Source organism: Mytilus edulis, chromosome 4 (assembly GCF_963676685.1).
Source record: "Mytilus edulis chromosome 4, xbMytEdul2.2, whole genome shotgun sequence".
NCBI classification, from domain to species: Eukaryota; Metazoa; Mollusca; class Bivalvia; order Mytilida; family Mytilidae; genus Mytilus; species Mytilus edulis.
Window position 1 is genome coordinate 19,646,205 of NC_092347.1, and position 21,355 is coordinate 19,667,559.

A 21,355-nucleotide genomic window follows, 5' to 3' on the forward strand; every position below is an offset into this window, starting at 1 on the left:
GTTTTTGGTCATTATCTTGAATATTATTATAGATAAAGATAAACTGTAAAAGGCAAATATGATCAGCAAAGTAAGATCTACAAATAAGTCAATTTGACCAAAATTGTCAATTGACCTCTTTAGGAGTTATTGCCCTTTAAAGACTTTTTTCACAATTTGTTCATCATGTTGACTTACTTTAAAAAATCTTCTCTTATGAAACTGCTGTATTAATTTCAGCCAAACTTAGGCTAAATGAGTTTCAGAGTTTCAGAGTATCTAGTATAAATTTTATATTTCATTTCCTTGTATGTCAAGAAACATAGCTCCTATGGCTAAAATAGAACATAGGAGAAAATGATTTTTTTTTGCTTTTGAAGAAAATAGGACGATTCAAAGAACATTTAAATAAATTGAAAAGCCAAAATAATCATTGATGAGAGATTAAACCAAAAAAATTCAGGTGAGCGATTCAGGCTCTTGAGAGCCTCTTGTTAACTATTTGGTTTTAGGTCAGCTAAGACAAGGAGGAATGTCACCTGTAACAGGAGCCCTACTTCTTATAGAGGGAATCATAGCTAGAAGTAAGTTTAGCACTAGAATGGGTCATAGAAAATGTGTGTTTAAAACAGCTTTTAATTTTTAATGAGTATGTTCCATCACCTAGATCTTTTATTTATCAGTTAAAATGAATATAACAAACAAAAGATACTCTGAATATCTTGTCTGATTAATATGAAGTATGCTTGAACAAACTAAAACTGTTAAAGCATTCAAAACTTTATTAAGACAAACTGGTATTACTTCTTAAAAAACTCCCCTGCTAGAATTTAACTGTTATTTCAGAAGATTTGTGCACATTTTATTGTCATTTTCACTTTAAAACAGAAATGTAGATAAAAAAAAAAAAATATATAATGTTATGTATTTTGAAATGTTTTGACAGACCCCGTTCCAAAAAAAGTAGTTGTTATATCAGATGGCAAGATGACACCTGTACATATTAAATCTGGGAAAGATTTACCTGACCTACATAATGAACAGGTATGAAACTTTGATAAATCAGAAGAACTATCTGACCTACTAATTAAACAGGTATGATACCTAGCTACAGAAAGGGAATTACCTGACCTACATAATGAACAGGTGTAACACCTTAATGAATAAGGGGAAGAATTATCTTGCCTACTAATTGAACAGGTATGACACCTATACATATTAAATCAGGGAAAGATTTACCTGACCAACATAATGAACAGGTATGACACCTAACATATATGGGAACAATCTGACCTACATAATGAAAAGGTGCAACACCTCTTATAGTTAACAAATAAGTGGAGGATTTATTTGACCTACATGATGAGCAGGTATGATACCTAAACACATAAAAGAGGGGCAAAAGATACCAGAGGGACAGTCAACTCATAGATTGAAAATATACTGACAACCCAATGGCCAAAAAAAGTAAAAAAAACAATAAGAGTACACAAGACACAACATAGAAAACTAAAGATTAAGCAACACGAACCCCATCAAAAACTGGGTGTGATCTCAGGTGCTCCTAAAGGGTAAGCAGATCCTGCTCCACATGTGGCACCTGTAAAGGAGAGACTTCCATGATAAACAGGTATGAGACCTATAAATTTGGCGATGATTTGTCTTACTTAAACTTTGAGCTTTGCAGATATGACTCCAATGCATGTTAGTTTAGATTTATATAAAGTACACAGTAAACAGATATGACACCTACTATGGAAATCCAGCAAAATTGGTATTCCACAAATTATGATGAATTCACAGTATATATTAAGTCTACATACCAAAAAGTATTAAAAAGCAGTATAATTGAAATAATGAGGATGGTCTCAGATGTATTGTTCCTGTATATTCAATTGATTAAAGCAATGACACATTCAAACTTCAGCATATTTCAGAAATAGATTATGACGTCCATTCTTACACAGTACAACCAAACTAAAGTTGATAGACACAAATCATTGACAGAACAATATCCTTCAGAATAATTTGGTCAAACAAATTGGCTGAAAACAATACCATATATATATAAAATTGAGAATGGAAATGGGGAATGTGCCAAAGAGACAACAACCCGACCATAGAAAAAAACAACAGCAGAAGGTCACCAACAGGTCTTCAATGTAGTGAAAAATTCCAGCATCTGCAGGCGTCCTTCAGCTGGCCCCTAAACAAATATATACTAGTTCAGTGATAATGAACGCCATACTAATTTCCAAATTGTACACAAGAAACTAAAATTAAAATAATACAAGACTAACAAAGGCCAGAGGCTCCTGACTTAGGACAGGCGCCAAAATGTGGCGGGGTTAAACATGTTTGTGAAATCTCAACCCTCCCCCTATACCTCTAGCCAATGTAGAAAAGTAAACGCATGACAATACGCACATTAAAATTCAGTTCAAGAGAAGTCTGAGTCCGATGTCAGAAGATGTAACCAAAGAAAATAAACAAAATGACAATAAGACATAAATAACAACAGACTACTAGCAGTTATCTGACATGCCAGCTCCAGACTTCAATTAAGCTGACTGAAAGATTATGATTTCATCATATGAACATCAGGCACAATCCTTCCCATTTAGGGTTTAGTATCATACCATCATAACATATATGAGAAGAACATAACCCGTGTCATGCCAACAACTGGTTTTTGAATAAATGTGTTTAGTTCCGATGCAAAGACCCTATCAGTGAATCAATATTAACGCCAAAATATGAAATCTTTAATGACCTGACAACAGTATCGTAACTATATCCCTTTTTAATAAGTCTATTCAAAGGTTTTGTTAGTTTTTTAGGTATATGTGTATAGATAAGATATGAAAGAAGAGTTTTATTGTAATATTCAAAGTACATTGAAAAATACAGTAAATGAAAAAGGATAAAAGGATATTTATGGTGAACCCTTAACCCTATTACTTTGTAACATGGTTTAGTGGGAAAACTAAGGACACTTTTTAGATAAAGTTGAGAATGGAAAAAGAGAAGAGAGTAGACATTAAAAGTCAGTTTAAAAAAAAAAACCTTAGCAATGTTATATAAGAATTATAGATAACTAGAATACTGGTTTCATTTTCAGAGAATTTACAGTATACAATCACATAACTTAAGTGTCTTCTACAATATATATTTAAGTTAATCATTGATATATTAGTTGATTTTATATCATTTCAGCTTAAAATCCAGCTTAAAATCTTAGGCCACAACATGCGTGCCTTGAATACCAGAATATTCTTTGTTCCTGTAGGACCTTATGATTCTGTAAGTTAACAATAACATTTACTTAGAGAGATGGTGTCCCTTTTATAATTAAAGATCATCCATTCAAACTTGATTAACTTTTGAAGTTTAAGGCTGAGATCAAAGATTGAGAAACATATATATATATAATATAACAATATTAATGATATTTCTAAATTGTTCAAGGCTGTTCATTAACCTTTGAGTCTACTGATATTCATTTCAATTAAAGAGATTTTGGATAAATTTGATTTACTAATGATATTTCATAAGTACTGTCCTCTTTGTTTAATACAATGATCTTCAGCAACATTTTTAAGTTACTGTTATTAACATTTATCTCTCTGGTTTTTACTCTGACAGTTTAAGGGATATATAGAAATCCTCTAGACTGTCCTTTCATCTATCTGTCTTAGCCTTCTCACTTTTAGTTTTGAGTTGATAAAAAGAACAGTGCCTTTTGAAATTAATTGAAGTTTTAATGGAAAACATATAGTTCCTGGTTATCATTAAAGCTATGAACAGTTTTTTTATTGAATAAAAGATATGAGAACTGGACAATCAGAATGTCATGGCCTATAGCTATGTATTCATTTGGTTTATGATATTTTGTAGAGTTTAATGGAAGGTCTGATAAAAGACACTAGAGGAGATGAAGTACTACCAGCCAACATTAGTAGACTTTACAACTGGACAAGAAATACTGTAGGTTATAAGTTTAAACATGCAATAATACACCCCCTTCTTTCCCAATAAACAACCGGAAAATAAAATTTCATACTATACTATTTAGGCTTCGCTTTTAATAGCTCTTGCATCTCATCATTGGATAAAAAAATCCCTGATTTATAAACCTCAACAAAATTTAATAAAATAAACTAATAAATGCAATATTCAAGATACAAGATACAACTTTAAAAATACCTTTTATTATTTGCTGTGACCAGTGAACTAGTTGTGTTGAAAACACCTGTTCAAAGTAAAAGGCACTGTTGAATATAACTGAGAGGGTAATGCAATTTTATAAGCAATTTAGACAAAGGAACTCTGGTTACATATATATATATTTACAAATAAAAACAAGATATTATAAATTGAGATTTATATTTTGTTCATGTTCCATCAACTGTAGTTACAGGTACTTAAAAGATTAGAGCTCAATATAAATAGAAGATGTGGTATAATTGCCAATGAAACAACTGTCCACAAGAGACCAAAATGACACAGACATTAACAACTATAGGTCATTGTACGGCCTTCAACAATGAGCAAAGCCCATACCGCATAGTCTGCTATAAAAGGCCCTGATATGACAATGTTAAACAATTCAAACGAGAAAACTAACTTGGCTGTCTTTGTTGTCTGAGTTATAAAAAACGAAATCTGGAACTTTGGTTAGCTGAATTTGTTTTAATTCTTGCTTCAAGATACTGAAAATTTAGAAATTTTTGCATTGGATCAATTGGTAAAAAATGCCATATTAAGTGCACACAAAATATTTGAATTTAAAGTTAATAAAAGAAAACACTACATTGTGCCTTAACTTTCAGATTTTGGCTTTAAGACTTGCAGCAGACTGTAGAAAACAGCACCCTGGGATTTCAATAGATAACGAACAGTTCCGAGCTGTTATTGAGCGTGCAGGCTCTGAATGTCAGATTGGACCAGAGGTAGGTCAAATTGTTTTCTTTAAAGATTGTGAATAATGAGTTTGAATAAAAGTGGAAGTTTGGTAAATATAAGTGAGACATACACCAAATAAGGTAGTTTTGAAGAAATAAAGGCAATAGAATGCATCAAGATGAAATAGACCCCTGTTTTTATCGCCAATTAATTGCTTAAGATTTATAGACAATTCTAGTAAGTGTTTGTATTGCATCTTTATCATTTCTTCAGTAAATAACATAAGAAACCACCTATCTGAGTCACAACCAATGATATCATACTTCATGAAGTTATAGTGTTTGCTATTAGAATTCAGCTAGTACACTACAACCTGACATTTCTTCTCAGTTTGGTCTATTGAGAAACTGAAGTAATGGCAGTCTTAGCACAGTACTGTTGTTTCTAAACATTTTTGTAAGGGTATTCTAGGACATTGATGTAAAGATTTTGTTAGTGCATAATATCATAAAGTTGCAGTGTACATACACATCATAAAAGCTTATTTGATTCCTAAAATGATTTTACATCAGCAAAATAACTATTTTGATGCATTTTATTGACCAAGGTTTGTATGAATTAATCTGCCTGCTTTAATTGTAGTTAAGTTGATATTGTGGAAAAGGGCACTTAAATTAAGGGAACCATCATAAACAACGTTTTTTAAAAGGATCAAAATATTACAAATTTCACTTATAAATAGTTTTGATATTACTATTGGTAGAAAAAAACATTCTATTTGCAATTGGCAAGTCATATTATTAGAATAAAAAAAGAATGACCCCTTTATTTTGTGTTGCAACATCAGTGTTGGTCCAATTTCAAAATTTATCACATTTCTCAGTATAATTTACTGTGGCGAATGTAACCCTAATCCAGAAAATATTTGTGCCCAGGAATACACTATAATGATTGGTACCTTTTAGTTAAAGAATATATTGGATCATAGGTTGTAGTCAAGGTTTTGCTTAAGCTTTCATATCTGAAAAATGCACAAAATCATTGTGTTTTGACAAAACATTCAGAATGTGCTGACTTTGGAGCCTATAATGTAATTTTTTTTTAAAGAAAATTGTTTTACTCGGCTATAAGGCTTTTGAAATAGATCAATTTAATAACCAAACTATAGCGTTTTTGATATTTTATGATTAAGTTGAAATTCAAGGCCATATTTGGCCAAAAATTGTTTGGTGATAAGGCCCATTTGGCAAGTCACATTTGAGGAAAATGGGGACAAGATTTGATTTTGACAAGTGGAACATGTTCTTTAATCATCTAACACAGGTTTTTCATAATGTTCAACCTTATAATGTAACATGAAATTCTTTCAAACTCAGCATATCACATTTTTAATGTAACACATATTTTGTTTTAAACTGCCAGCTGTTACTTTCTGCTATAACAGTGGTTTCATCATTCACAATACATCAGAAGTAACACATTCACATATGATTGATCGAAACTTACACATTGTAATTACGTAGTTCAGATTTGTATTTTTTGCCTACATAATGTGTCAATCATATACTACCTTTTGTTTTAACTAAACTAATGTTAACACAATTAAACTAATATCAATTTCTTAAATCATAGCAATATTTTTATAACATGGAACTCATTAATCAGAAAATTTCAGGACATATCCTTAGAGGTTTTGGACGATGGAGTAGGAAGGGTTTGCATTAAGAGTAGAAGATCTCTAGGTGCTATTGATGATTTGCAGGTGAAATTTGGTTTCTTGAGCATGCTTTTTGTTAGTTCATGGTTAGACTGAGGTTATAATAAAAAATTGTCTGCAACAATAAAGTATGACAGCTTCAGTCCAAAATTGCATGCTGCTGAACTGGAAATTGATGCTTCAACCAATTAGTAACATGACTAATGGCTTAACTGACTTAAATCAGCTATTAACCATCTTTATTGTCATGCAGAGGCGGATTTAGGGGGGGGGTCCCAGGGGGCTCGGGCCCCCCCTTTTTGGGAAAAAAATTGGTTGCTTATATAGGGAATCACTGAAGCGTGACTGGAGCGGGGCCCCTCTTAGATCAGTCAGTGGGCCCCCACTTATCAGAATTTCTGGATCCGCCACTGTCATGGTTATATAATATTCTTCAGGGCAATAGTTTATTTGACTCTCTGTGGAGGATATCAGTTATGTGGTTAATGTCAACAATAAATTTCATTGTATGAATAGTATATGTGCTTTCAATGATCTGCAGTCAGAATGCTCAAATTTCTATCAATTTACTTCATTTTGTATTCTGCATAATGAAGAGGTTACATGTGACTGAATAACTGCTTTCCATGTTATGTATTTACTATTGTCCAATCTCTGTGGAATCAGATATTTCTATATACAAGCCAAGTATTAGTATAATATTTTTCAGAAATCTTTAAGTAACAGTTAATTCAAGTATTTAGATTCAACTATTTATTTGCCTCATTTGAACTTCAGATATTGAAATCAGTTGCTGTATTTGGAGTTTTTTACCTTTTTTATTTCTTTTTCTGAAAAAATAATCTCTTTAAAATATTTTTGATGTTAAAAAAAATGTTCCAAAAAAGTCAGATTAACTTACAAATCTTGTTTTACAAAATGTTTGCACTTCTTGCATGTCTGATATCGAGTTCCTTTTAATAAAAATTGTTGGTTATTATCAATCAAACTAAAAGTTAAAAAATCAAGGCATTTATAGGACAACATTCAATCTTAAACAATAGATAAGTGCCTATGTAGAAGGTCAAACTACTCGTTGGAGCTCTTGTTAAATGTATACATGTTTTTGATTGACATTAATATGTCTTGTTTTCTTTTCTAGGAAGTGAATGACATGATGAAAGTTGCTGTAGAAACTGAGCAGACTGGATGCTCCTATATAGAATGTGATGCGAACATGCCACCTATTGGAACACGTATACGGAGAGGTCCTGACTGGAGATGGGATAATCAAGATCTAGAAATGCCAGGAACTGTTGTATCCCATACTAAAACTGGTAAGGTATTGTTCTTCTTTGGCATAGTTGTTTGCCATTTGTTTGAAGTTATTATTTTTTTTGTCTGGCCTAGACAACTTTGAAATACAGGAAAATTGGATACTCCTTGAAATCAACTCTCGTTATTTGATTTAATGATAAACTCGCCATAGGCTTGTATATTGTTTTATTGAAATTTAATAACTCAAGTTAATATCAAGCGATTTCCCATTCTCACTCATTATAAAACCTATAAATATATATATATGTGTCATTTTAGAATATAAATGATTTGAGTGAGGTTTTTAATATTGGGAGTTTGTGTTTCTAGTTCCCTACTGACAAGTTACAGATATGTATTTGTTTTGATGCTTTTGTGTAGATTTATGGTCCTTTGAATTAGAAAATTCACTTAAATAATCAGTTTTCAACACTTTTTTTCGTCATGCTGAAGATATTGACTTGATATTTGTAATATAGTTTACACTATGACAAATCATAGATCAAGATAGAATTTTGTTTTAATACAAAGATTTTATTTCACTAGTACGGGACTATGTACTGCCATGCAATACACACAGAATGCTTGTTGTAGGACATATTTGAGTAATGTGGGACTTTGGTAATATTAATTATTTATGTTTTTGTAGGACAAATTTGGGTAGAGTGGGACTTCGGTAATATCAACAGATATCGTTATGGAGTAGAAGGATGTTATGATGTTGTAACGACAGAGGATCCTAGACTCCTAGAAGAAGATCAGATTATAGCCGTTGGTTGTGTTGTCAAAAGAAGTTAGTATAATGATTCTATATGTGTACAGATATTAAAAATTTTAGTCTCACATTTTTCTCAAGTACTCTTAACAGAATGTCTGTATTTAGACAGATTAAAAAAAAACATCTGGTCACTTGTCAAAACCTTTCATATTGATTTATTTATCTAATCATATTTCCTTCCCAAGAATATGCTGTAATATTTGTCACTAGACATCTACCACATGATATTAATAATTTAGTCATGAGTTTTTTAGATGAAGCTGTAACTTTGACATTATTTTCAGGTAGTGGATGGAAAGATGGCCATACAGAAGATGGTGGACCTGGGAAGACTGGGTCTGTCTTCATTGTTCATGATGATGGTACAGTTCAGGTCAGTAACTGACTAGTCAGTCGATGTGGACCTATTAAGGTGACTGGGGTGTCTTAATTAGAATCCATAGATGTCAGTGATCGGGAAGGACGTGTGCCCTGTGCCTATAGCACATATCGACCAGAATTGGCGCATAAAGTGACAAATATAAGCGCCCATGTGGCGCACAATATTTTTCACTTCGTTTCCAAACGTTTAGATATCTTCAAATGGATTTCCGATCGTGTTCCATACCGCCATGTGTGTGTTCACAACTGTGTAATGTTCCTCCAATGATAGGAGCACCTATATATTTTTGGGACGTCTCAGGTGTTTTTATGATAATAGAACTATGCGGTTTAACGTCTCTGGTGTTTTCCTATGGTAATAACGGTTAAATAACCTGTCCTTGTCATTTTTTGGTCTTTGGCTCGTTTTGACATTTTGTAAACATGACTTCAGCGAATTGTTTTTTTGTTCTATCAATTAATGAACATGAACAAGGCAACATTACCAATTTAAACATTGTAAATAAAGGTTATCTTAAATATTGTTTGATTTGGAAGAAGTAATTGTATATTCATTGAAATTGAAATTACAGAATCACAGGAACAATATCCATGATATTATTTGAAATCATAAAGGTAAGTACCACCACCTCTTTGCCGAAATATATCAATACTTTTTAATTTTTTCACAGAAGTCAATTCAAATGGCCCACTCATTTGACAACATGGCCCATTATTTTTTAAAATGGCCCATTGAATTTATTTTTTGGGGGCCCTGTGCCCATAGTGAAAAAATCCGTCCAGATCTGGATGTTTTTAATAATTTGTCATAACAAAGTACCAGTATTTATCCTGCAATTGGGTGTCCTACTATACAGATACAGCCCTACAGATATCGCTATGCTGTATCTGTATACTATACAGATATCGCTTTAAAGCTCCGCCCACTGCCGGACTGAGTATTGTTTGAACCTGTGTGACCTCAGAATGTGTATTCCAGTTGCATTCCAATGACGATGACAATTGTCGATTTCAAAACTTGAATGTGTATGATTGTGTTACAAAATCAACCATGTCAATTTCAGCATGCATGTTTAGTGAATATCAAGTCTGAAGCGTAGGACAACTCGTACACTTCTGTTTCAAATTTGACAATGTTTTGTTATTTGTTTTTACTGTTGAAATTAGTTGTTATGTTAAAATAGATAATTATTCACCTTGAGCGATGTATTATTGTTGACCATTTGAGATTCTTTTTTGCGAACCCGTCTTCAGCGTAATGTGTGATTTTGATATTACTACGCGGGCCTCAAGGGATTACAAATCGAAAATAAATGCTAAATATGTTAGTTTTTGTGTCTTTCAAAACACAAACAATATACAGAATTAATTGCAGGATAAAGAAAATAACTGTTTAGTGTCTTTAAATATCAGCTGTATTTGTACTCGGCTCGAAACAGGTGTAGTAGCTCGCTAAAAGCTCGCATACACCTTGCTTCCTAGCCTCGTACAAATACAGCTGATATTTAAAGACACTAAACAGTTATTGTCTATTTATCTTGCTTTTTTCAATAATATAACAAAAAGTATAGGTCACCAAACTTCTTTTCACGCTTCAAGTTGTGAAAAATTGTCAGATTTTGTATAGATAATGCATGGAAAATCCAATTTTGTGTGATAAAAAGATAACTTTGCCATTGAATTATAAGATTAAATGTGAGAAGTTACCTCTTATAACATGTTTTCAGGTAAGAAAAAAAAAATGGGGTCACCAAATTTGTTTTCTTGCTACATTTTAACATAGGTATATTCATAATACATTCTATTATCTGAGTTATCTTATCTGAGTTATCTCCCCTTGTTTAGTGGAAAAAAAATTAATATTAACACAAATATGGTGGGTTTTTTTTAAATTACAGCTGTAAATATGGTAAAACACACAATTTTCTATATTTACATTAACAGCCTTCACATGAATTACATACTATCTATGGGTTCTTTGAAATTGAATTGTTGATATCCTTTTGGGTGATATATATATATATTTAGCAAACATACCAAGTTGTGGCCTGATAACAGTAAATTTATCTTATAGGTGAGATGGTCCAATGGGAAAATGGGACGATATCAGTGTGGATTTGATGGCAAATCTGAAGTTGAAATTTGGTAAATATCTTATTTTCCTTTTTAGCTCACCTGACCTGAAAGGTCAAGTGAGCTTTTCTCATCACTTGGCGTCTGTCGTCCGGCGTCTGTAAACTTTTACAAAAATCTTCTCCTCTGAAACTACTGGGCCAAATTTAACCAAACTTGGCCACAATCATCCTTGGGGTATCTAGTTTAAAAAATGTGTCCGATGACCTGGCCATTCAATCAAGATGGCCGCCATGGCTAAAAATAGAACACAGGGGTAAAATGAATATTTTGGCTTATATCTTTGAAACCAAAGCATTTAGAGCAAATCTGACATGGGGTAAAATTGTTGATCAGGTCAAGATCTATCTGCCCTGAAATTTTCAGATGAATCGGACAACCTGTTGTTGGGTTGCTGCCCCTGAATTGGTTATTTTAAGGAAATTTTGCAGTTTTTGGTTATTATCTTGAATACTATTATAGATAGAGATAAACTGCAAACAGCAATAATGTTCAGCAAAGTAAGACCTACAAATAAGTCAACAAGACCAAAATTGACAGTTAACTTTTTAGGAGTTATTGCCCTTTATAGTCAATTTTTAACAACTTTTCGTCATTTTTTGTAACTTGTACACAAATTTTCTTCTCTGAAACTACTGGGCCAAATTTAACCAAACTTGGCCACAATTATCATTGTGGTATGTAGTTTAAAAAATGTGTCCGATGACCCCGCCTACCAAACAAAATGGCTGACATGGCTAAAATTAGAACATAGTGGTGAAAGCAGTTTTTGCTTTATATCTTTGAAACTAAGATATTTAGGGCAAATCTTTCAAAATTTAAATGTCCATCAGAATAAGATCTTTCCCCTCTCAAAATTTCAGATGAATCTGACAACCCGTTGTTGGGTTGCTGCCCTAAAATTGGTAACTTTAAGGAAATTTTGCAGTTTTTGGTTATTATCTTGAATACTATTATAGATGGAGATAAACTGTAAACAGCAATAATGTTCAGCAAAATAAGATCTACAAATAAGTCAAACATGATCAAAATTATTAGAGGACCCCTTAAGGAGTTATTGACCTTTATAGTCAATATTGAACAACTTTTCGTCATTTTTGTAACTTGTACAAAAATCTTCTTTTCTATAACTATGGGGCAAATTTAATCAAACTTGGCCACAATCATTACTAATGTATCTATTTAAAAAAGTGTCTAATGACCCCGCCTACCACCCAAGATGGCCGACATCAGTAAATACAGTAACAGGTGAGCGCTAGTTTCTTGTTATATGCTTTCAAAATTATAAATCATATTGTTTCCTCACATAATGCATAGAGATTAGATGACTGAGTTTTACTCTGATAAGATTTCATCTAATTCAGAAACACTCAGTGGATGTATTGGGTCTTTGACCTTAAAAAAATAATATTACTTATTGTTGTGAAAGTAATACATCTAAATTGTTTACAAATATTAAAAGAATTATTTTCGTATGTCACTGTGTATGACTTAAAATGTTAGCTTTCTTTATTTCAAGTGATCCTTTTAATCAAAGTCAGTTAGACAGCTTGCCATTAGCAGCTGGTGGTGAACCTGCCCCTAATATTCTCCCTAAGGAGGAGGAAGAGTTGGAGGAAGATCCAATGGTAGCAGAAATGAACAGGAAGAATGCACTGAGGTCTCAGGAAGTCTCTAGTCAACACACTGAGATCTCAGATAATATACAGCGAGATAAACAAGCCTCAGGCTCAAAACTTAAAGAACAGGCTCAGGCATCTAGCAAACAGTCAATCCTCAATGATCAATCATCTGATGACAATATGAGAGTTCAACCAGGTATAAATATATAAATATTAGAAATAGGCAGGAGATAAGTTTCGGGGAATTCATTTATTTTCATGTGTATTATTTTTTTGGATTTAGAAAAAATGGTATTTTTGATTTCATAGTAATATCAAAATGTCTGCACATATACTAGCTTGTAGAAAATTTTCACTTTTTGAACATTAGAATTCATAAGTCACCAATAATTACAACATTTAGAACAATGTATATCTCACAAATAATAATAAATCCAAAGTACTCTACAAGAAGTTATCTCGGTAAAATTGCCATATTTGTATTCATAATGGCCGGCAATGCCCTAATGTTCTGGGTTGACATTATAGATTCAGTTGCAGCAATGAAATGAACATAATGGTTTCTTAATCATTCATTTTATGGCATTGATAACCTGTTTCCTTTTTATACGACCGCAAAAAAAAATTTTGCGTTGTAAATTGGTATCGTGTTGTCGTCGTCGTCCAAAGACACATTTAGTTTCCAGACAATAACTTTTGTTTTAGTAAAAAGATCTCTATAAATTTTTACGAGAAGGTTCAATACCACTAAAGGAAGTTTGCAATTAATTTTGGGGGTTATGGTCCAAATAGTTTAGGAATTACAGGCCAAAAAAGGGGTCCAATATAAGCATTTTTGTAGTTTTCAAACAATAACTTGTGTTTAAGTGTATGAATCGCTCTGAAATTATACCACAAGTTTCCATACCATGAAGGGATGGTTAGTATTGACTTAGGGGGGTTATTGCTCAAAATGTTCTGGAATTGGGGGCAAAAGGGCCAAAAAAGGGGGAAAACTAGGTTTTTCTGGTCAATGGACAATTAAAACAATTTAAAAGCAGTGTAAGGGAGATAATTCAAAATCATTTAACATACAACGTTGGGTATGTTCAGATTACACTTCTTGTAAATTATGTATAAAGAAATGTCAGGTTTAGGACTAATTGCAAAAAAAGGGGGATGGAAGTAGTTTTCAATTTTTCTTTCCAAATTTCTCAAATTCCAAATCTTTTAAAAGTTAGAAGAAGAAATCTTTAATTACACAATATTGGGCAATAGATTTGTAAGATCTTGACATTTGTTTTGTGTCAAAAACTAATATTATGTCAAAAATTTGATCACAACCCAAATTCCGAGCTGTATCAAAGTTGAATGTTGTGTCCATACTTGCCCCAACTGTTCAGGGTTCAACCTCTGTGGTCGTTTAAAGCTGCGCCCTGTGGAGCAGGTGGAGATTTTGTTTGTATTTATTATATTTTGCTTTTCAATGTGCTTTTGTAAAAAAAATAATAAAACCATTTGTCTGACTTCCTTGTCCCCAGCAGAGCAGTATATTAACTTGGACACTTTTTAGCTCACCTGGCCTAAAAGGCCATGTGAGCTTTTCTCATCACTTTCCGTCGTCGTCTTTGTCTGTCGTCGTTAACAATTTTTCAAACATCTTCTCCTCTGAAACTACTGAATGGATTTGAATGAAACTTAAAATGATTGTTCCTTAGATTATCCTGCACAAAGTGTGTGCTTCGATTTTTGATCCGTCAAAAAACATGGCCGCCGTTACTTAAAATAGAACATAGGGGTCAAATGCAGTTTTTGGCTTATATCTCAAAAACGGAAGCATTTAGAGCAAATCTGACATGGGGTATAAATGTTCATTAGGTCAAGATCTATCAGCCCAGAAATTTTCAGATGAATCAAACAAACCATTGTTGGGTTGCTGCCACTTAATTGGTAATTTTAAGGAAATTTTGCAGTTTTTGGTCATTATCTTGAATATTATTATAGATGAAGATAAACTGTAAACAGCAAAAATGATCAGCAAAGTAAGATCTACAAATAGGTTAATATGACCAAAATTGTCAATTGACCCCTTAAGGGGTAAATGTCCTTTAATGACAATTTTTCACAATTTGTTCATCATATTTGCTAACTTTAAAAAATCTTCTCCTCTGAAACTACTGAATGGATTTGGATGAAACTTAGCATGATAGTTCCTCAGATTATCCTGCACAAAGTGTGTGCTTTGATTTTTGATCCGTCAAAAAACATGGCCGCCCTTACTTTAAATAGAACATAGGGGTCAAATGCAGTTTTTGGCTTATATCTCAAAAACGAAAGCATTTAGAGCAAATCTGACATGGGGGTAAAAATGTTCATTAGGTCAAGATCTATCAGCCCTGAAATTTTCAGACGAATCAAACAAACCATTGTTGGGTTGCTGCCACTTAATTGGTAATTTTAAGGAAATTTTGCAGTTTTTGGTCATTATCTTGAATATCATTATAGATAAAGATAAACTGTAAACAGCAAAAATGATCAGCAAAGTAAGATCTACAAATAAGTTAAATATGACCAAAATTGTCAATTGACCCCTTAAGGGGTTATTGTCCTTTAATGACAATTTTTTCACAATTTGTTCATCATATTTGCTAACTTTAAAAAATCTTCTCCTCTAAAACTACTCAACCAAATTCAACCAAACTTCAACTGAATGATCAGTAGGGTGTATAAAATAAAGGTTGTGTTTTATTTTTCTTGATCATTTTTGTCGAGCCTGCAACTTTTGTTGCAATTAGCTTGATATAGGGATAGTGATCCGGCGGCAGAATTGAATAACTATATTTGGTACGTGCGTTCCTTGCAAGGTCCTCATGCCTGTCGGACAGTTTTCACTTGACCTCGACCTCATTTCATGGATCAGTGAACAACGTTAAATTTTCGTGGTCAAGTCCATATCTCAGATACTATAAGCAATAAGTCTAGTAGATTTGGTGTATAGAAGAACTGTAAAGTGTACATGTCCAACTGGCAGGTGTCATCTCACCTTGACCTCATTTTCATGGTTCAGTGGTTATAGTTAAGTTTTTGTGTTTTGGTCTGTTTTTCTTATACTATATGCAATAGGTCTACTAAAATTGGTGTATAGAATGATTGTAAGGTGTACATGTCTAGCTGACAGGTGTCATCTAACCTTGACCTCATTTTCATAATTCAGTGGTCAAAGTTAACTTTTTTTAGTTTTGGTCTATTTTTTTAATACTTTATGCATTAGGTCAACTATATTTGGTGTATGAAAATATTTTATGATCTATATGTCGGTTACGCAGGTTTTATTTGAACTTGATCTCATTTTCACAGTCCATTGCTAAGTTTTAAGTGTTTGTGTTTTGGTCTCATTTTCTTTATTTATAAACAGTAAGTCATATATATTTGTTATATTGAAGAATTGTTAGCTGTACATGTTTGCCTGGCATGGTTCAATATGTTCAATAAGGCATTGTTTACCAGGTGAGCGATTCAGGCTCTTGAGAGCCTCTTGTTTTAAGATTGAGTCACCCATACATTCAGTGAGTTCATAATCACCTTTAATATACTGCTTTCAGATGTCAAACTCAGATGTCAGTGTCCTACTAAAATAAAAGGCACTTTATTTATTAACCAGACTTTTTTTTCTTATTAAATATTCAAGGCTACTAGAATTGTGCAAGTTTTTCTTTTACAAGTTTGAAATGTGAAAATAATTTACAATTTAGATCAAGTAAGAAGTAGTGATATAAGGACAGACAGACCTAGGGATAACATAAAGTCTTCACAGAGAGGTGGCCAGACTCCGCAAAATGAAAGATCAAGGCCAAACTTAAGATTAGATATCCCAAAGTCTGGAAGCTCTGATAGCATTGATAAAACAGGGATAGATGAAATACCAGGTAATATAAGATACCCTATCATTGTTTTAATTTGACCAGTTTTATGAGACTTATGTGAATTTGATCCCTTTTATTTTTTCTAACCAAAAGGGTCAAGCAAGCTTTTGTGGTCACTTGGCTTTCATCGTCCGTCATCCCTTGTTGTTGTCATTGTCTGTCAACTTTTACAAAAATCTTCTGCTCTCAAACTACTGGACTAAATTTGGCTGCATTCATCTTTTGGGTATATAGTTTTTTTTTAAATGAGTTCAACAATGCTGCCAACCAAGATGGCTGACATGGCTAAAGTAGAAAAAGGGGTAAAATGCAAGTTTTGTCTTTTATCTTGAAACTTTTAAAATTAAACAAAATCGGACAGCAACAGAAATGTTCAGAATGTTAGGTTCTACCAATTGTCCATATACTTTGAAACTGTCAGATGACTTCGTATAGTAGCATCTTCCCCTAAATGACAATTTTTACCAATTTTTGACTTTTTTGCCTTATATCTTAAAAATTATAATAGATAAATAGAAATTTAGATAAGCAAAAACCAAGACAATATAGAGGAAATGGTCTAAAGACTCCTGATTGGAATTATTACACTTCAATTAGGCTTGCTTATAAGGGTAGTAGACTGTCTCTCTTTATAGAAGTGATTGCCATTAAATGAGGATTTATTTAACCCTCTTTTGTGTTTTAAAAAAAAGATAGAGATAAGAGAAACACATCAGACCAAATGATAAGCAATACAAGTTCAACAAAATAGAGATTTTTGTTATGAATTCTATTTTTGTCTACAATATTGGAGCATGTCCTTTGTTGAATATAAATGCACATAGACCAAGGTGACTGACACAGGCTCTTTACAGCCTCTAGCTATATATAGTTTAGACTATCATACCACAATATAAGACAGCTTTTGAACTTAACTCTTCTGAGATTATTTAACCAAAACGCTCGTACCAGGATAGTTTACCAACATATGCAATTTTTTTTTTAAGAGGCTTTTTCTTCTTTAACTATAATTTTGAACCTCTATTTTATTGATTATTCTTTTATTCACTAGAAATAAGTATAGCATCTCCTGGTGAAGGTCGATGGCAGTACAGAGATGGGTATGGTGGATGGAAGGCCTATAGTAAAGAACAAAATGATAAACTAGAAAAAGCATATTGTCATAACCCTAAAGGGGTCTCACTTATTACTGTGGGCAAGTCACAGTAAGTGGTGATCAATTAAATTGTTATTATTATAAACTTTCTTTTAAGGATGTACTTTATAAGTGAATAAAAAATGATCTAGAATTGATACTATAAGTCAGAAGGGCATTATTTAAGGAACAAAATAAGCTAAACATTTTGATAGGTTATGGACCTCTTTTTTGTCCATTGGCAACTATTTCATACATTTTCAGAATATACTCTATAATTAAATAATTCATCAAATGTTAATTACCTCTCTTGGACCTTATGCATTTACATGAAGAAACAGGATCAGTAGATCTATAGCAGTATACATTTTTAAAATGTTAAATATTAATTAAAATTGAAAATAATATTACGAAGTGATTTATTCAATTTATTAACCAGTATAATACATTTGTTCCAGGTACAGGATAATGTTTTCTAAATTTAAACAAGTCAATTTAAAGACCAAGGAAATGATAGATGTTAGGAGAAATGTTTGTAAGTAATTTGTTAAAGAGATAAGTTTTTCTTCACAGGAATTGATACAGTTCTGCATTGTTTTTAATGTGATATTTTGATTTTATTGTAGTGAAGTTGACATCTTTTTAAGCTACAGTGCTATTTTCTTAGAAAATAAGGCTAATAATTGGGAATTTGGCTTATTTCTAAGAAATAGTCTACCAAATAAAATTTCGAAAAAAATGCAATTTTGGTTTGAACTTTCTTTAAGTTTTATCAATTTATGCATGGCTCAGGTATAATAATTCTTACAATGTTTGGAAACAAGTATTTTGCAAGTTACAGTTGTTGCCTTAATATGTTTTATAGGAATTTCAAGTTTAAGAAAAGAGAACAATGTGCTTTCTGCTGAATGCAGAGCTCATTGAAAAAAGGCACAAACTCTAACAAAATACAAAAACTAATCATCTATTTCTTTCTACAACAAGATTTGTTTTAACTTTTAACTCATTGCATTTCATTGAATGGTCATTGTCACATTCATCAATTAATGCAGAACATGATAAACTACAGTGATTTAAAATAGAAACATGTGAAATAAAATAGTTGTATGTTAATATAATTTTTACTAATATATATATGAAATATTACCCTTTATTTTAAAGTATTTTGTTATTATTACAGCTTCATTGTGAGGAAATAAGAAGAACCTGAATATATCCAATGGAACAAAGATTGGCTCAATATAAATGGACAGCTTTGTCAAATGTAATGCTTGAGCAATACACACTGATATATGTTTTCATGTAATGATGAGGGAAAGAACAGAAATTAACCATTCATTTAAAATACTTTATATTATATCAACACTTGCCATTTTCATGATTCCTTTGATTGAGAGAATGAACTGTTGAATTTGGTTTTCAAATAATTATACTCATTGTTATGTTGTGTCTATATGTGACCATGTCCAAACAAAAAAGGACCATAATGTGAGATTCATGTATATATATATGACAATGATAATTGTTTTAACTATGTAAATATTGTGATACATGCCAGCTTGATGAGGGGTTTCAAGAGGAGCTAATGCATGTGTTTTACATCTAAAAAGAATTTGTCAATATTATATATTATAGTCATGAATGAGTAGATGTATATGTTAAATGCTATTTGTACTCACTAGAATGCCTGTTTTGATGTAAATAGTTTAATTTATGGAGGATTTTACAAGTCAGTTTATATATATAGCATCTCGTGGGGAAAATTCCCCATAAATCACAAAAGTTGACAGGCATATAGCGTAGGTAGTCTATCATACTTCTCTGTAATCTAATGATATCAGCCAATTAACATCAGACTTGGGGGTATTTTTAAAGTTATGGCTCAGCCATTTCTTGAAATATAAATTAAACAAAAAAATAATAACTATTCTGAAAAATTATTTGAACTTGAGTTAAATAAATCTTTAATTCTCTTTCATATTGGAGATATTGTCAAACCAATCAGTCTTCACACATGGCTGTCAATATATCGTGTATTAATTAATGAAACAAAATCAATCCTAACACAAACTTACTACTACTCGCATACTTTCTGCAAGTTCCAGTGACAAATCCAGAGGGGGGTTCTAGGGGTTGGAACCCCACCTTTTTTTGGGACGATCAATGCATTTGAATTGGGACATACATGTATGGTTGGACCCCCTTTCCCCCATCCCCTTTTATTCTGGGTTGAAACCCCCTTTTAAAAATGGCTTGGAGTTCAAGACAACACTTAATTGAGCATTTATTTTGCAAAATGTTGATAACACTGCATCTTTGCTTTTAAACACAAATTGGGAATCTTGATGCCTTATCTTTATATATTTTTTTTATATTCAGTTTGTTATATGAACCCAATATCATCAAATTTAACAGCAATAAAACTGTTTCTCTAATTCCATGGCAATTTTACCCTTTCTGAATCCATTTTATAAAAAGATTTAATCAATGTGTGGTTGCCAATGATCTCAGAAGATGATTGAATGAGGTTAAGGGTCATAACCTTTATCAGCTTACTGGATGAATAAAAATATGAAATATATGTTTATGAAATTGACATCTCTATGGAATGTGGAAGTCACATTGGAGAGGATTTTTATGTAACAAACAATGATTTTTATTATTCATTACAGAAACAAGATTCTTACATAGTTTGATTATCAGCTCGGACTTTAAAATAGATAGTTATATGGATTGGATTAATTCCGTAATCCACTGGTATCAATGTAAAAATCTATTTTCTCTAATTTTTGTGCTGTTTTCACATTTCCAGACCGGTGTGAGAAAAATATTTCTCCTCACTAGTGAAAAATCTGTTCTCGGGCAATGATTGGTTGAAATTTAATTGTGACGTTAAATTTTCTTGATTTCTTCTGAATTTTCTTATTGTGACGTCATGAAAAAAGGCGACCATGCCTGATGAGGTCACATCAAAAGTACACAACTTTCCTCAATCTTTTAAAAGGAAGTATACAAATCATAAGAGAAACAGATTCCACCACTGTAACTCTTTTATTACGATATTTCTCTACTCTCAACAGTTAAATTTTCATTATTTAAAAAGCTCGGCAAGCCTCACGCTTTAAATATCAAAATTTAACTGTCTCAAGTGGAGAAATATCGTAATACTCTTGTTGCAGTTGTGGAATCTATATTTCATTCATTTATTTTTGTTTGTATCCATTTAAAAACAATATAGCTTGTCATACCTATATAGGATTACATTATGTGGTTTCACCATTTCCTCCAGTGTTATATTTAAGTATTGAATGCTTCTTTTTGTAACTTCATTGGGGTGTAAAAGAGTTGACCGAAAGTACATTTTGTATGATGTGCGGAAGCAGTTTATTCTAAAAATATGCGCACGGTCAACAATTTTACAACCCTATGAAGTTACAAAAAGAATCATTCAATACTTGTAGTTACATTTTTTAGCTAGGACCATGAAAACACGATTTTTATCAAGTT

At 32.2% G+C, this 21,355-nt stretch overlaps 1 protein-coding gene across 7 annotated transcripts in view; it reads left to right on the plus strand.

Annotated features, from left to right (window-relative positions):
• LOC139519155 (uncharacterized) overlaps window positions 1-19,496 on the plus strand; it is a 39,834-nt gene extending 20,338 nt beyond the window's left edge. For 6 of the 7 annotated variants that reach the window (XM_071310987.1, XM_071310989.1, XM_071310988.1 and 3 more), the window contains exons 11-25: window positions 492-563; window positions 926-1,023; window positions 3,196-3,282; window positions 3,877-3,966; window positions 4,812-4,931; window positions 6,560-6,646; window positions 7,743-7,917; window positions 8,547-8,690; window positions 8,960-9,048; window positions 11,131-11,201; window positions 12,709-13,007; window positions 16,543-16,716; window positions 17,765-17,918; window positions 18,307-18,383; window positions 19,029-19,168. In XM_071310987.1, coding sequence (XP_071167088.1) covers window positions 492-563; window positions 926-1,023; window positions 3,196-3,282; window positions 3,877-3,966; window positions 4,812-4,931; window positions 6,560-6,646; window positions 7,743-7,917; window positions 8,547-8,690; window positions 8,960-9,048; window positions 11,131-11,201; window positions 12,709-13,007; window positions 16,543-16,716; window positions 17,765-17,918; window positions 18,307-18,383; window positions 19,029-19,039 — 1,748 coding nt within the window. In that variant the 3' untranslated portion in view covers window positions 19,040-19,168. Of the gene's footprint in view, window positions 1-491; window positions 564-925; window positions 1,024-3,195; window positions 3,283-3,876; window positions 3,967-4,811; window positions 4,932-6,559; window positions 6,647-7,742; window positions 7,918-8,546; window positions 8,691-8,959; window positions 9,049-11,130; window positions 11,202-12,708; window positions 13,008-16,542; window positions 16,717-17,764; window positions 17,919-18,306; window positions 18,384-19,028 lie in introns of all 7 variants that reach the window. The other variant, XM_071310992.1, reaches the window with a different exon arrangement.
• The last annotated feature ends 1,859 nt before the right edge of the window (window positions 19,497-21,355 follow it).